The sequence below is a fragment of the Thermobia domestica genome, chromosome 1, assembly GCF_964235325.1.
Source record: "Thermobia domestica chromosome 1, izTheDome1.hap1.1, whole genome shotgun sequence".
NCBI lineage: Eukaryota > Metazoa > Arthropoda > Insecta > Zygentoma > Lepismatidae > Thermobia > Thermobia domestica.
Window position 1 is genome coordinate 251,479,297 of NC_137454.1, and position 17,865 is coordinate 251,497,161.

The 17,865-nt window shown below is 35.9% G+C and overlaps 1 protein-coding gene across 2 annotated transcripts in view; it reads right to left on the minus strand.

Annotated features, from left to right (window-relative positions):
* The window catches only part of Larp7 (La related protein 7), a 34,225-nt gene extending 19,228 nt beyond the window's left edge, over window positions 1-14,997 (minus strand). The window contains exons 1-2 of one of the 2 annotated variants that reach the window (XM_081772008.1): window positions 14,803-14,997; window positions 1,916-2,088 (exon numbers count right to left, since the gene is read on the minus strand). In XM_081772008.1, coding sequence (XP_081628134.1) covers window positions 1,916-2,081 — 166 coding nt within the window. In that variant the 5' untranslated portion in view covers window positions 2,082-2,088; window positions 14,803-14,997. The remainder of the gene's footprint in view (window positions 1-1,915; window positions 2,089-14,802) is intronic. The other variant, XM_081772000.1, reaches the window with a different exon arrangement.
* Between the last annotated feature and the right edge of the window lie 2,868 nt (window positions 14,998-17,865).

Consider the following 17,865-nt stretch of genomic DNA (forward strand, 5'->3'; position numbering starts at 1 on the left):
TTTCACTGATTTTCAAATATAGCATCCTGCGGCAAAGTGACATGTTCAAGCAGGAAATAAAATCATATTTTAACTGCGTGATGACCCAAGACCTATCTGGTGTACTTAACAATTATAATACGCTTTCTGAAACCTGCAATCTCATTCTTCTTTTCAAAACACACTGGAAAGAGAAGACAGAGCTAAATGACATTGCATGACGTACTTCAGATACATTTCCACGTTTGAAACATACACTCTGTATTACAGAAAATCTGTGAACACTTCGTAACACGAATTTCTTTGAAATCACAGACAGTACCATCATTTTTTCACTTATTGTTATCGGTGAGTAGTTATTTTTCATGAACATCAAGGGTGTCGAGCGTGTTTGTCTCTGATTACTGAGATCAGTGCGGGTGAGAGTAAGGTTTCTCTTCCTTCCAATATTACCAAAAATTCTGTTCATGAGCATGAAACAGTACTCTAGGAGTGGGAAGTACAAATAAATGTTCTCACGCTCAACTCAGCGACGTACATTACATAATATATATATAAAATCCATTTTTGCCCTGTGATTCACAGCAACGTGAGAAATATGTAGTTCCGTGACTGATCGATCAATTTTGTTCCCAATACGCAATACACTTTCATGCAGCTAATAATGTCATGAGATTTTTCGTTAAACGCTCAAGAGTACAAAAATAAAGTCGCATTAATCGAAGCTAGGTGGCACACACCAAAACTAGCCATCCAAATATAATATTCTAAATATAATATTAATATTTAGTCTTTTTTCTAGGTATAATATTTATTTTATAATATTTGTTAAGGGCAAATATAGATTTTTTTCTTTTTGGTAATCACAACAAATTATCTGGATTGGAGTAATCCTTCTAAGTTTCTTTGACTTCGTGTACACGCAAGTAATTTTTTTTTAATGCATATGATATCTTTCATATTTGCCTGTTTAGAAGTAGAGCCTTTTCACTGTGCATACCCATTTTCGCAGTTATCAAACACATCTTTCCGACTGGCCCAATTTTTAATGACAGTTGTATTGAAACAGGTAATTTAACAGGTAATATTTGAAATTTTTCTGCAAACCGGAATATTTAGTCAAAAAGTTTCTATATATCAAATACAGTAAATTTTATCATGCAACTTCTACAGCGACATTCGATAAATTAAGTGGCTGCATAGTTCCGATATCAGCGAAAGTGTAAGATTCACAAATTACATTTTTGGTTCCAAACAATACACCTGCTAAGTAAAGAAAGAACGGGTCTGTATATGTTTTAAATTTATTTTCACGTAGAAACGTTTTCTTACCTTTCTAATTTTTCATCCATCTATTGCTTTAAGTTTCTTCTTTTGGGGACTTAAACACAAATTACAACCCCCCTCCCCTTTCCGTATTTTTAAATAATAATATTATAAATCAGACCGAAACACAGCTATTGTTAACTTCCATTTATAGCACATTTATTTTGAACCCACAGGAAGAAAATCATTCCGGAAGTACTTCAAGCTTAACGTATCTATAAAGAGTCTCTTGAACTGAAATGTTAGCAATAAAAATCACGTATCTTTTGATGCACATAACCCATTTCTTTACATCTCTACCGTCTTTTGATGAATGACCCAAACTTTTCATTTCCAACCTCTCCTAGCGTCAATGGCAAGACGAGTCTAGCGCTTCTGGTATCTGACATAGAAGAGCACGTAAATTCCAAAATCGACCTTAACAGCTTCTGTTTCCAAAAGCAGGCCTCCAATCCCTACAGTAGTCTTATTATTTGATTAACTTCGTATTTTTTGCTGTGCATCGTGTTGCACCATTATAATGGTGCTCCACAGGCAAAATAATGTCATCGAAACCGTGACTTAACAAATTTTGAATCTGTTGACCTTAATGACTTAAAAATATACTTACATGGGTCCTTTTCGATTAACTGACTAAAAAATCGATCCTTTGCAAGATTGGAATCGCTGAAATAAAATTCCATCTGCTGCTGGAGCATCTGATAAATACGCTTTTTTCGATGGCGATACTTTTTCTTTGGTTTTCCACTTTCCATTGAATGAGATATTTCTTCCATTGTCTGACTGTTAAAAGAATGATTGGAGAATTAAACTACAGAATATGTAAGACAAAATCTGAAAATTTTTAAATCAGAAATTTAATCATATATACGAATAAGTTTTAATGTACCATATTGTTTTTCACGGCGCAATCATTGCCTAATGCAATATTTCTTTTAGCCACTCTTAAGAATACATACGTATTCCGAGTTCATTATATAAAACGAACGTAATAGGAACGAAAGACACATCTAAATTGTCATAATACAATACATACAAACATATAAAAGTTTATAGATCTATACTATACTGTTACTTATAGTCGTAAGCTATTATTACACAACGACAAGCTATTACGTTCGCCTTAGTTACGTGCTGTCCTAGTGTCATGGCACAAAGTGGAGAGCTGCTTGAATAAAGGAGTATCCAGTTGTATTTACTTTTGATCCACGGCAGAAATAATAGTATTGGTTGTCGATGTGCTGGCCAAGTTGATTACCCTGTTGCATATGCGTAATCTAAATAACACGACTTTCAGATTGTAGCATTACACTCTGTTATTGTTATTAACTGTAATAATTCCACAATAGTATTAGATCAACATCAATAATAATAACTTATTCAGATAGAAATGATCGAGCGACATTTCACATGTATCGAGAAAGGAAAAAGATCCTGGTTACAAGAAAAAGTAAGTGTTGGTAATATAATAGGTTGATATTTTTACAGTAAGGAAGCATATTAATTCAAAATACAGCACATGAAATAGCACTGTTCGATGGACTGTTATACAATTAGGAATTACTTAGAATGTTTATTTTTTCGAGCTTAAGAAAAAAACATGTAAGCTAGTTACATAAATCGTCTTAAAAATTGATTCCTTCTAAGGGGAACTTTTAAAAGTAATGAGTTAAACGGTTTCTAATGGAGTGCATAGGAAATGTTGATACTTCATATTTATAGTTACTATAAAACGTAAGGAACACACATTATAGCATATATAGAAATTATTAACCTTCTTATGGATATGCTGTAGACAATCTCACTTCAATAACAATATTTCGTGTACTTAAATCGAGTAACTATCGTCGCGATCAAATATACTGCCACGTGCTTAGTTGCAGCAATACAGTGGAAATTATAAGGTCAACTGTATCAATTCGTAGTGGAAATTATAGAGCACCGATTAAAATCGTGGCACCAAACTCTTTGCTCAACAACCTAAAATTATCTATTGATATAAAAATGATTACGTACTTAACTAGTTCCTAACAAATAACTTATTGAGAAGATTAGTAATTTCTATATATACATTTCATATTTTACTCATTATTTATATTTTAGGACTGTTACCGCTTTAGGTGAGGTTAGTTACTCGTAATCATGATTGATCATTTGTGGGCCGGATCTAATTGAGCTAGCCGGATCTTGTAAGTACCTTCAACCTACTTCGTTTTCCTTATTATCAGTGACTGAAAACAAACTCAATCCAGAATCATTTAAATAGGATCTATGAGCTCAACCGCACACTTAATACTACTGAAACGTATTTTTAAATTTATATTAGTGTGTAACGTGGATACAGCTTTTGGTTTACATCCTTTTTACGTCAACACTTCCTGCTTTACAATATTTGCAGGTTGTTCATGATTAACTTAACGAATTTGGTTTATAGTGACAACGTGCACGAAAAACAGCAGGAATTGTTTTCCGAAAATGCTATACTGTAATTCTTGCAGAAATTAACTTACTTTGTAACCAGTGACGTCAGCCATGTGGTCGAGACATAGAGATATTGGTTTTAAATAAAATTTCTTGCCCGTACGTCAATTTTCCAAGAAAACAAAATATTAAATCAAATATAATAAAATCTGTTTTCGCTGAATATATACAATTATTTAACGTGGGATCAAGCACTGAACACATCTAAGTGGCTGTGTGAACAAAATAAAATAAAATAAACAGAAATGCGTTCGCCAGAGACGCAAAATTTCAAGACTTCTAATTTGTTGTAGAGTAAATGTGTCTTCTTTGGGCAGGCTCGTAGATTATGTTTTCTAAGGCGATGAAATAATAATTCTAAATCTGATAGTTGCTGCTGCTAATTGTAAGAGTCAATTACTAAATCATTTGCGAAGGAAATTATTCTATCAGAGAGGCCTTCTAAATTTATTCCGGTCGCAATGGAGAAAGGCTTGTGCGCTTGTGGAGTGTCCCATTACGTACTGTAAGAAGCGATATGATTTTCTTGCATAATTTACTTCGAAAGTCATCCATTTGGTGCTATTTGGATGAACCAAAATTTGGAAATATGATTGAGATACGTCAGCAGTGAAAATTCTGGCCTTTCCTTTTAACATATGCAATACATCCTCAATTGACTGAAAAGAACTGTTGAGAAATTTCGTGCATGAATTGTATTTTTGAATGTTCAAAACAATGCGAAAATCTGAGGAATTTGGTTTCTTTGCTATAAGCAGAGGAGATAAAAATGAGCTGTCAGTTGTCTCTTCAGTGATTTTGACGTCTAAAAGTTGTTGAATATGCCTATCCACTTGTGGTCTGACGACTGGTGGTATTGGTGGGGAACGGTCATGGAATAGGGCCGCTTTATCTATTCGAATTTTGTGTATAATCTCTAAAATATCCAATATCGCCTGGTGAATAAGCGAAGATGTCTCTGTACTTGTAAAGTAAGCTGTGTACGGTTGTCTTCTGGGATTCAATCAAATTCGGGTTTATGTCGAAAAGGTTAACGTTAACTATTTTTGCTATCGTTTTAATCTTTCCTCAATTTCTTTTTCTGTTCTGTGTTTTCATTTTCTTTGTTTATTAAACGACTCTGGCGTGTTTTTACCCCAAATAATTGGATTGGGCATTATAATAAAGCCATTACCTGAGATCTTTAAAAACATTGCTTGTAAACAAAGGCGGTCTTGTGGAATTTGTAGAATGAAACAATGTAGAATGCTGATTCAAGGTCTTTCTTCTTTTTCATTACTACTGGGGCAGGTAAAAGTGCGACCTTGCAGGAATCCCTATTTTCTGTCTCGTAAAGAAATCTGCTTTAGCTTGTTGACGCATCGTATGTATGTTTTTGTGATAATTCAGCATCTTTCTCTGCTTTACCTAGGGATGTTGGGTTTCGAAGATTTCGGCTCCATGTCAATTTTTGTATAAAGTCGTTTTAAAGTGTCTTGGCCAAAAATAGGGAATTCTAGAATTCGAAAGTAGTGTGAAAACAGAGGGTCGACGATTCGAAATTTAATATAGGCAATGCGTTTCATTTTAATACGCTTCTTTGGAATTCCTGGAATGTTTGTTTGAAAATATTATTAACTTACAATTTGGAGGCAAGTCTTTCTTCCGACAAAGATAAAGAGGATTCTGTGTCAATTATCACTAGACATTGGATTTTTATGCAAATGCATATTTTGTTTGCTTATATGCATCTATGTTAAATTTGATAGGGGTTTCCAACAACAATAATAGCTCGAATTTTAAGTTTTATAGTGCATATAAATGCATATTTCAAAGGTTAGAGCATACATTAATGCTTAAGAGCATTTTAAGCATATCCTATAAGGTTGGTAAGTTTTTTGGGCAGTGAAGGAAGACTTCTACGAGAAACTAGAAGAGACGTGTAACAGGATTCCCAGATACGACATAGTACTAGTAATCGGAGACTTCAATGCAAAAGTAGGAAGAAATGATGCACGAATCAAAGTTACAGGAAAACATTCACTGCACGAAGAAAGTAACGACAATGGCAACCTACTCATTCAGTTTGCAATAGAGACCAATCTCACAATTAAAAGTACATGCTTCCCTCACAAGAGAGCACATCTAGGAACGTGGGCGTCACCGGATGGCACGACGGTCAATCAGATAGACCATGTTCTCATTAACAATAGACACTCCTCATGTATAATGGACACAAGAAGCTACAGAGGATACAACTGCGACACAGATCATTATCTGGTCAAAGCTCAACTTAGAGAGAAGATCAGTAGGAAATTGGTATATAGGGAAAACACGAAAACGAAATGGAACATAGACCAACTAAAAAACAAGGAAAAGGAAGAGGAATATAAACACAGGATACGGGTAAAATTGGCACATAAATCAAGAGAAGAGAGAATACCAACATTGCAAGAACAATGGAATAAAATCCAAGAAATAATAACAGAAACAGCAGAAGAAACGGTTGGACAACGGAGAAAACCAAAATGACAACAGTGGTTCGACGAGGAATGTCAAGAGGCAATCGAAAAGAAAAACGAAGCAAGAAAGAAAATGATACAAAAATCAACAAGAGCACGCAAAGAAGCATATAAAGAAATGAGAAGGCAGGCAATCAAAATATGTAGAAAGAAGAAACGAGACATGGTAAAACGACGAATAGAAGAAATTGAAGAGATGAGTGGAAGAAACGAAACAAGGAAATTATACATAGCAGTCAAAAACATGAATAAAGGATTCCAGGCACAACGGATTGGATGTAAAGACGAAAAAGGAAACATAATATCCGATGAACAGGGTATCATACAAAGATGGACTTAATACTTTAAAAAGCAGCTAAATCCAACATCAGAAACAGAAGAAAGTGAAATACTACAATCGGAAGTAATGGAGAGAGAAAATATCGTAGAGCATCAACAAGTAGAAATACCAAGCGATGAAGAAGTAGAGAATGCTATCAGGAAACTTAAAACAACAAGGCCCCCGGAGAAGATAATGTAACAGCGGAACTAATAAAATATGCAGGCACAGAGATGATGAAAGAAATAGACAACATGATCAGATGAATCTGGAAAGAAGAAACAATACCATCAGACTGGAAAGTGGGGATACTGCATCCAATACACAAGAAAGGAGACAAAACATATTGCTCAAATTATAGAGGAATAGTGCTACTGAACACAGTCTATAAAATATTCACAAGCATACTTAATAACAGAATAAAGAGATTTACAGAAGGAATAATCGGAGAGTACCAGAGTGGATTTAGAAGAAACAGAGGAACAACAGATCAGCTATTTGTGATGAAAGAGGCAATAGAAAAGTGCTATGAACATGGAATAGATATACACATTCTCTTCATAGACTACAAACAAGCATTCGACAGTATAGATAGAAATGGTCTTCTACAGGGACTAGAACACTTCAAGATCCCCCCAAAACTGAGCAACTTGGTTAAAATAATCCTGGAACAAACTACAGCAAAAGTAAAAGTAGGGCACAGAGTAGGAGAAGAAATCGACTACAAAAAGGGAGTAAAACAGGGAGACGGGCTGTCAACAACTTTATTCATAATAGCCTTGCATATTGCAATACGAGAAACAGATAAAAGGGGCACAATTATCAATAAAACCAGCCAAATATGCGCCTATGCAGATGACATCGCCATCTTGACGAGAACGGAATACGAACTCAGGAAGCTTTACAACGAACTAGAGGAACTTACGAATCCACTGGGGCTGCAAGTAAACATTGAAAAAACAAAATACATGCACATAACATCAGATAAAAATAAGAGAAGAAAGGGAAGGTTTGTAATAGGAAACAAAGCATTTGAAGAAGTAGACAGATTTAGATATTTAGGAATGACAATAGATAACAGAAACAACATGACAACTACAATCAAAGAAAGAATTCTAGCAGGAAACAAGGCGTATTATGCTAATGCACAAATACTCAAAAACAAAAGCATTGGCAGGCAAACCAAGATGAAGATTTACAAAACGACAATTAGACCGATAGTCACTTACAGCGCAGAAGTATGGACGTTATCGAAGAAAACGAAGAAAAACTATGAATATTCTAAAGGAAAATAATTAGAAAGATTTTCGAGCCAATCAGAGAAAATAACAAACGGAGAAGCAGAACCAACAAAGAAATAGAAGACATCTGAAGAGGAGAAGATATTGTACGGTTTATAAAAGCGCAACGGCTGCGATGGGCGGGACACGTAGAAAGAAAAAAAAAATGAAATGAAATCTTTGAGGTTTACGTCCCACGGTTATGCCGGTTAGGCTAAAGGAAACGGTGATGATGAGTAATGAATGAAATGGTGGAATGAAGAAAGTGGGATGAAACGGGAGAACCCCGAGGAAACTCACGCACACGGTGTTTGTCCACCACAAAGTTCACTTGGCGGGGGCTGGGATCGGACACGTAGAAAGAATGGAAGAAGGACGACTAGCAAAGAAGATATTACATGAAAAGATATTTTCCACGAGAAGAAGACGTAGACCAAAACAAAGATGGTACGAGGATGTAAACAAGGATCTGAGAATATTGAAAGTTAATAACTGGAAAGGAAAAGCAAAGAATAGAAAAGAATGGAGGCGCCTGGTGAATGAAGCCAAAGCCCACCTAGGGCTGTAGAGCTGTATGGTAAGGTAAGGTAAGGTAAGGTAAGGTGGGTGACTTTTTATGTGTATTGTTTTATTTTTAACGTGTAAGGTAGAACTGGGTTATTTGTATATTGAATTAGTGGTATTTTAATTATAATTTTGAAGGAGATCGATAAAATGGAAGTAGAAAGGAACCGATCATTGCCGTGTTACAACCTTGTGCACTGCCCGACTTGGAATAATCACTTTTCTTTTTATAGTTTCCTTTCCTTTCTGCTTTTAATTTTAGTGATTTCTTTTTTCTTTAGAAATATAATTAGCAAATCACTGTCATTGTATATATACCATTTTCAAATTTTGATTCATTCAGGGGTATGCCGACCACGAAAATTTACCCACTCAAGGTTGGCCATTTTTATGATTTGCATTACTGTTAAATAGTTTCAATAGTTATATCATTTTAAAATTAGATGCATATGCAAACAGAATGAAATACTTATTTCTCCGGAAAGAATAATCAGACTAAAATTAAACTTGAAGAATTTACTAAGAGTACGTAAAGGTGCATTTTGCTTTACTTTCTGTGCTTTCACAACTGAAGGACAAAGGCGGAGCCCACAAAAGCTCCAAAGGGAAATTTCCCAATGAATCCCTCTATTATTTCCCCAATAGGTTGGGTAACGACGAGAAAAAGTGTGACACTTAAAAGTGTATTTAGCTGCAAGTACAACAAGGTATAAATCATGGTAATAGCATAATTATAGACAAATTAAAAGTACTAGTAATTCAAACTGTACGAAATAATAATAAGAAGAAGATCCAAGAAATAACCGAAGGTAATAAGATACAAACTGGTTACATTTTTAAATTGTGTGAAACGTTCTATTACAATAAATCATTTTATCCCCTGGGCCAAAAGTTCGTACTGACAGATGTAATCATGAGCACACGTACCCATTTCTAATTTTAAGAATATTTAAGTTCCGAAATTGGATAAAGAGAAGTCACATGAAAAACGTCAAAACAATAGAAGAGGATACTAAATCGAACCCAATGTCTCACAACATTCGCAATAATATAAGTATAGTTAAGTAGTATGCAAGTCACAAATGTAAGTACATCATTCAACTAGTTTCATCTTTGAAAGATTAGCTGTCTTTCCTCGAAATGTAATCTTTCATCACATGCAGGGTTACCAAATAAAAATAATCAAAATACGGGACGGGTTGACGAGTTTGAATATGTATTACGGGGGAAGGTTTTGATAAACATGGTCTAGTGCTAAAAAAATGGCATCCGATATAAAGAGTAATCATTTTAGACTGAAAGAAATACAAAGAGTTAATATAAGACAAATTAGGTAAATCTTACTTTTAAAACACTGAATTTAGGTTACTTAAACTTTCTTCAAAAAGTCGTACTTCACACTTAACTGCATCTTTTTCAAGTTTGGATTTTTCTTTATGCTTTCGAAAGTTTGGATTTAGCTTTAGGCTGTCTGCTTTCATCAACGGGGTAGAACACCTATTTTTTGTGTCAATCCATTTCAAATTCATATGTGAGAAAACTGTTCCCACAAATGAATTTGACGGTGGGATGCTGAGGAAAAAGGAGACGACCCTAAAAAATTTTGGCAACTCATAGTAAAAAATTCTTCTGAAATAGCATTTGCCATTTACTGCCCACACTCATGACGACTCATTAACAATTGCGGGCTCTGAAGTCGTTGTCTGAGGTAAATTTGTCATTTTGGGCAAAATACGGGACTTTTGCAGTCCCGTATCGAAACTCCCCGGGAAGCGGGACAAAATCATAAAATAAGGGACTGTCCCTTTAAATCCGGGATATTTGGGAACCCTGATCATATGTACAATTAACTTCGAAACACTCAACAACTAATAGCGTGGGGATCCGGGTTCGATTCCCGGCGGGAGTTCATGTGGTTTCACGTCAATCAGTAGGTCCACGTCTCATATAGCTTCGCTGCTGAAAGGGATGTTAAACTCAAAATCATCCTCATCATCACTAAATAATTATACTGATTGTTTGTTATTTATCAAGTGGTTCTCTTAGTGATTAAAACCCATTCATCTAAGCTACTCGTCAGAAATGAATGGCCGGAATGTTTTGCTAATGTTGTTGTGTGGAGAATACACAACGAATATTTTGTTTAACTATTATGACTAACTATTAAGAGTGCGCTGAAAGAGATAGATAATAAGTAATTACATGAAAAAGTTAGAGGAAATACAAAAACCCGTGAAAAATATGCAGAAAATTAACTTACTGTTTTGAATATCTTATTATTCCAATAAAACATAAGGGGTACACGGCTGCTCAGTGGTAGAGCACTTACCTCTGGTGTGTGTGGGGTCCCTGGTTAACTCTCCGTCCAAGAAAGTTTGTGGTGGACAACATTGTGTCAATGGTTTTCTAGGTGTACTCCCGTTTCCTCCCACACTTCCATCCCACTAATTCTTCCATCAACATTCACTTGCCTTAATCATCCATCTTCCTTAGCCTAAAGGGCATAACATGGGACGTTAAACTGAAATATTTCATTTCACATATTTAATAAAGCAGAACTAAACCTAGCCCTATCTCAGGATACCATCGAAGTAAACGGATTCGAAATTAATTTATTCTTTTCCATGAATTAGATTCATTATAGTCTAGCCAAGTATTCATCGCAAGCTCATATGGTCTTAAACTGAAAACGAGGACGGGAGCTTTGCAGTGGGTTAACCGACCGGGACTCATGCGTCGTACACAGTCTGTTTAATCTTAGTCATTAGAGTACACCTTTTGCCTTAAGATGTGTAGTAATTTTGTTTCCTTTATATATTTAATCACTCGAGTCATGACTCTAGTGTAAAGTGACTAAATCACATTAAAAAAAAAAAAAAATCCTATTTTTACTAGGTTTCAAGTATATCCATCCATGCAAGAAAATCTGTTTTTTTTTTTCTGACTACTCCGCAATCACAAGAGAGAGGGAGGAGAAGGACAAATGGAAAGGTTACGTCAGCTCTGTCTCTGTCCATGTTCGTGTTGTTTTGATCAGTGAATATCAGTAAGAAAGCTATGTTTAATTATAGTATACGTACTTCCACCCTGGTCCTCCCCTCGACTTTTTCAATTCCTTCTGCGTACGAAGACCCATTTATGTTATTAAAGGAATAATTTATATAAGGAGTACTATAAAAAAAAACATAAAATGCTTTAAGACTATAGAACAGTACCTCAGTTTTTCTGCTTTAATCAAATTATTAATAAATGCGTTTTACATGTTTCTTTAAAATAGCCTTCCCTACTATCATATATGTATTTTAGGATTAAGTGCAGCAGATGGCGGCCCCGAAATACAAAATTTACGGAGAAATAAACAGAATCAGACGAAATTTCAGTATGAATTAACAAAAAAGGTAATAAACGTTATTAGTGTAGAATGATTAATCAGGGAGGAAAATGAAATTAAATTTTGGGCTATATGAGTTTACGTATTGGTGTGATATTAGGTAAAGAGGCAGTACACCATAATATGGCAGTGTCTCAAACCCGTTGTGTTAACTAACCTAGGACGTATATGCTGCTGTAATAGAGAGGAATACAAAAAATGTAAAGCGGAAACTAGTACGGTACCAGAGGAGTTGCATCTGAACTGAATGTACTGAAACGAGGGAAAATTTTGGGTACTATCCCATTTAAGGTGTGTGTGTGAGTGGATGGGGGCGTAAATTTGAAAAAAATACGGAATAAATATGTTACTTCAGGGATGCAAATAACCACTCGCCCGGGACGAGTGGTTCATCGGTGCGGACGAGTATTTAATATAATGCAGAAGGTAAGTAAATAATTTCTATTGTGGGATGTGAGTGAATAGCTTTTTTCTTGGGATAGTAAAATTTTGTTGCTTATTTGCATCCCTGTATTACTTGATTTCATAATAGGAGTGCACAAGTAATGAAAATACATCAGGATATTACATGTATACTAAGGTAGAAATACGAAATGGAAAGCGTGCTCTTTACCACATAGTACTCCATAAGAAAGAGATGATGAAGTGAAGTGCTATGTCAAGCCAGTATACAAAGTGATCATACAAGTGTCGCAAAGCTGTGCAACACACAAAGCATGAATTTTATGCCATAAAAAATGTCTTTCCACTATCCTCGCTGATTCGCCTGCTCTCTACACACGCACCCCCTGTCTCGGCTCAGGCCCCCGTACTGAGCTCCTGCCCTGACTCGGTTAGATAGCATTTCTTTTTTAGTGGCCACCTAGCACAAATTGGTTCAGGTTTCATGTACTGTAGCTTTTATGCCATACGCCTGCACTGTACTTATACTCAATCCTTCTGAAGTCAGTTTGCAACTAATAATAGCGCTCCTCATTTAACGCATATTATGCTAAAAGAAGTGCAGTTTTCACGAATATAAGTATGCTCCAAATACAATGGGATCGTATACAGGAAAGAAGTATTTATTTATGTGTTTTGTAATTTTTTATATCCCAGGGACATATGTTTGATAGGGGGCATCATCCGAAACACCTTCTAAAAGTAACACTATAAGGATTTATTGTTTAATAATTTTTCGTAATGTGTAGTTTGCAACACTTAACAGTTGGTACTAATTTTGCGGTATATAGATTCATACTATATAGATTCATACGGATGTTATACAGAGCAAAGAAAGCATGAAATATTGTGATTGACAGTGAAAGGTAAACGACGGAAATAAAACAGGAATAACTGTACGTAAGGTATACTAAAGTAATATGTAAGTAGTAATACAATGCTTAAAATTGGTTCTAGGACTGCCATCTGAGGAAGATTAGTCGTATTTTATACCAATAATCGATTCCACAAAAATGCGGGGTTCCAAAGTTGGTCATCCGTTTCCGGCAAAATTTGGAAATTTACCGGGAAGAAATGGATAATTTGTTCGTTTGTGTGCTTGAAAACACGTAAGGAGAACGGAAGTTGTGTTTATTATTATTTTTTGTATATATATATACATAAACGGTTATAAACATGGAACTATTTGGCAAGCGGAGGGAACTATTTCGCGAAAGGGTTACCGCATAGTTGGATTGTGGGAAAGTAACGAGCATTTGTATTCTGAAAATGGCTGCAAGTGTATAGAGACATTCTAGTTGATATCCTTAAGATGAGAAATTACACTCTAACAAAATGGGTCCCAACTTTCCTAAGCTACTCCAACCCTATTATATTTATCCCTATCTTACTCTACCCTACTCTATTATATCCCTTCAAAGTTAGGGTTGCGAACTATGGAAAATAGAAAAACCGGCATCCCCTCAAAATTCTCTATGATATAGGTCTAAGTGTGAAGTATCTCTGTTCGAACCCCCTTTCATAGGAAGGAAAATACTACCGTGAACAAAAGTGCATTAGCACCTGTATTCTGCATTTCCTTAGTATATTTACTAATAAGCTTAATAGATATATTGTGCTATAAAATAGAGATGGCCAAAATTTTCCGGAATCCGGATTCAGGAAATTTCATTTTCCGGATTTCAGAATTTTTTCCTAATTCCAGAATTGGCATTCCTACTATAAATGAGAAATTGAAATCGGCATCGATCATTTTATTGTATTTATCACCACTTCTTTAGAATTATTGAAACAAATGAACAAATTAATCTTTACGTGACAATTTTGGAGTTGGAAAAAGAAGTTAATGTTGAAACTTATACTTCAACTATAGGAAGTTGCTTTAAGAAGTCCTTTCTTATTGACAATAAACATGTAAAATTCCTTACACGTAAATTTCAAATTTTCCGTGATAAGTCCCTGTTATCTCTTTAGATTATGTAAACAGATGAACAAAATATATTAATCGTTGACAGATGGTGAAAGGTGACAGTTTTGGATTTACAGAATGAAAATTACTTTTTAAACGTATACTTCGAAGTAGATACAAGTTTGTTTGAAAAAACCGGCCATAAATGGGCTGGTAAGAAGTTTGCACCGATCACCGGCTTTAATCAAAACAACAATATTTCTGGCCAAGCCGCTGAAAAACCGGTCAGTTGTAACCCTATTTAAAGTGGTCCTAAAAATTGATGAATTTTAAATTTTCGGAGCTATTACTCTCTTGTCGAAAACAGTCGGAAAACCAAGTTCGGAATAAATGCCAAACTGCGTATACTCTTTGAAAATTTTAAGGTTTACAGCACTGCTTACACAGACTATAATTGAGAAGCATCTATGTATTTAATACGGTCTCATTAATTGTTAATAGAGATATAACTTAAGTATCTCCAAGTACTGAATAACAGTTTAGATTTATACGAAATGTTTCTAGAAAAATTCAAAGTGTAAACAAATCCTGTCAATCAACCTTGCACTTACCGGACTTTTATACGTCTACGTGAAATTAAAACATTTAGTTTTAAAGGTGTTAGAAACTGTAGTAAGTTATTTTCCTAATGACAAATAATTAACACAATTTGGTAATTTAATATTTACACTGTTAAAACTCAACGTAAGGCATACACTTTCCGCTTCTTTTTCAGCTCGCGTTGCAACATTCGTTTGTTTCTCCAGTATTGCTCAATGTGCAAAATCAATACGTGTAATTTAAAGTAAAGAGCTGTATCTTTGGGATACCGGATATTTCGGTGAAATTAGTTTTTTTTTTCTACTTCTTTACGTTTCGTTTGTATCTCCCTAATTACTTCACTTTGCAGATTAAGACTATATAAGCCACTCCAAAAAGTTATTTTATATCGTTTTCCTTCTTTAAATCATACTTTAATACGTTTTAGTATGTTAATTTCTGGACATCCAAATAAATAAAACACATGCAAACTGATGCGCCATGAAAACAATTAACTGGTTGACTGCCATGAGACCCAAAATTAGTTCTCAAGTACTGTCAAAAGTACCTACTTTTGTGTCTCACCTCACCATCTGTTTCACGCCGCGATACCCGTATATTGGTTTCACTCGTCATTTGCTAATATGGTAAGAAATAATCTTTTGGCTCCAAAATGTTACACGATAATTATAGCCTGGCCCTAGAAAGCAACCGGCGCTTATAACAATGGCGTCGAAATGGACATATCATGTTGATTTATTTTCGCAAATTTATATATATATATATATATATATATATATATATATATATATATATATATATATATATATATATATATATATAAACTTAACGTTACGGACTAGAGGGGATCTTTGCTGAGTACGAAGTTTCACTGGCCAGATATGAGCGGGGGGGGGGGGGGACGAGAAGACTTCTTTCGGATAGACGAACTTAGGCTTCTGCAACCTTTTTGGTAGGAAGACTCAAGAAAGCGAAAATTCGACCAAGAGCTACAGGTCCTGCATCTCGTTGTCCCTGCGGGGTCCCTCGGGCCTTGGGCCCTTGGCAATTGCCAAGTAACCAACCTGGCCAGTCCGGCGCTGATTAGCGCGTACTACTGTAGAGAAGAGTAGGGTAAGATAAGTACGTTAGGTGAGGCAGTGGTGAGGCGTAGTATTTTTGTCTATTCATCGCAAGAGTTGCTGAATGACAGGGTTGGTCGTTGAGTTGGGGAGTAGGATGTTGTGATATCTCTCCATGGCCAATGGCAAGTATCTAATGTATATGCTAAATGCAGGGTTGTACGGTACATGAGAGCGCTCACTTGAGAGCACCGTTTTCCGTGATTTTTATCATGAGTTTCCAGTTATCTTTACTCGTTTTGGAAAATGTGAGCGTGAATTGAGTTTAACTGAGCATAAAAGTACGTGAGCTCAAGTTCACGTTCAACACCGAATATTGCTATTTTTACAAAATAATGTAATCGTTCATTTGTACGTTTGCTGTTGTTCGATCTCTGACAAGAGACTTTAAATATTGTCATTAAACAAATAATGCAGATTAGGGAGTTTAGAGCTAGAAATAGGTAGAGGTGATTGTAAGTGCATCTATTTCAAGTTGAAATTTTTTAGCTGATGGAATTTATAATTTTTTAATTGTTTGTCCAAAATTATAACACGATAGTTATGTACAAATCAAAGACAGAGTAAACACTTTGTTTTGTGCATAATTTGTAGACTATTTTACTCAGGGCCGGTTCTAAACATTTCCTAAGTGTAAGCAAACAACATTTAGGCGCCCCCACCTAAATTATAACAGAAGATAACTATATATATATTAGTTATGTTTTATATACAAGGGCCATCCGGAAAGTGGTACCCGTTTGTGCAATAAAGACACAGTAGTACGTATTAACAAATATACACATTTTTATTGGAAAGAGCATACTTTACACTACTTCTCCACATAATCACCAAGCAAATTGAGGCATTTGTCATACCGCGTGACGAGTTTTTGTATTCCAGTGTCATAGTCCTCCGCCGCCAGCGTATTGAGATACGTAGTCACGCCTCGTTTAAGTTCTTCATCGCTGTCAAATCTTTTTCCCGCCAGAAAGTCTTTAAGCTTCGTAAAGAGATGAAAATCCGAAGGGCCACGTCCGGGCTATACGGTGGATGGTCAAAGGTTTCCCACGCAGAAGTTGTTGTGTTTTCGTAGCTGCATGGGGCCTGGCATTGTCATGAAGGAGAATGACGCCTGTAGACAACAGACCTCGCCGTCGATTTTGTATTGCCCGCCGTAATTTCTTTAATGTTTCACAATACGCATTAGCATTAATTGTTTCTCCACGGGCCATAAAATCAATGAGCAGTACACTTCGTCGATCCCAGAATATGGTTGCCATGAGTTTCCTGGTGGACGGAACTGTCTTGAAATTTTTGGTTTGGTTGGTGAATGAGGGTGATGCCACTCCATGGACTGTCGTTTACTCTCAGGTGATGCATAACAAACCCATGTTTCGTCCCCTGTAATGATGCGATTCAGGAAAGAGTCTCTTTCATCGGAATAACGTCCCAGAAACGTCAGTGCTGCAGTTTTGTGCTCATCTGTAAGCATGCGAGGGACCCACTTTGCACAGATTTTTGAATAATGCAGATGGCCTTTGACAATTTCATAAAAAAATGTTCGAGACACATTAGGGAAATGTTCACAAAATTCATCAATTGTGACGCGCCGATCGATCCTCACGCATTCGTCTACTGACCTCAGCAGTTCGTCTGTAATGACAAATGGTCTTCCTGAACGCTCCTCGTCGGGTGTACTCCCCTTCCCCAGGTTGAAGTTGCGACACCAGCGCCGAACAGACGACTCGTCCATCACATTGTCTCCATACACCTCCTTTAATTGGCGATGAATTTCATAAGGTCGAAAGTTTCGTGCATTAAGAAATTTAATCACGACCCTCACTTCACAACTGACGGGGTTCTCAATTCGTTTAATCACTATAAACGAGTACAGACACAACACAGGCACTGCTAGCGTCACACAACCTCGCACAGAGCAGGCAGACAAGCCACTGACACGGTCTGACCTTG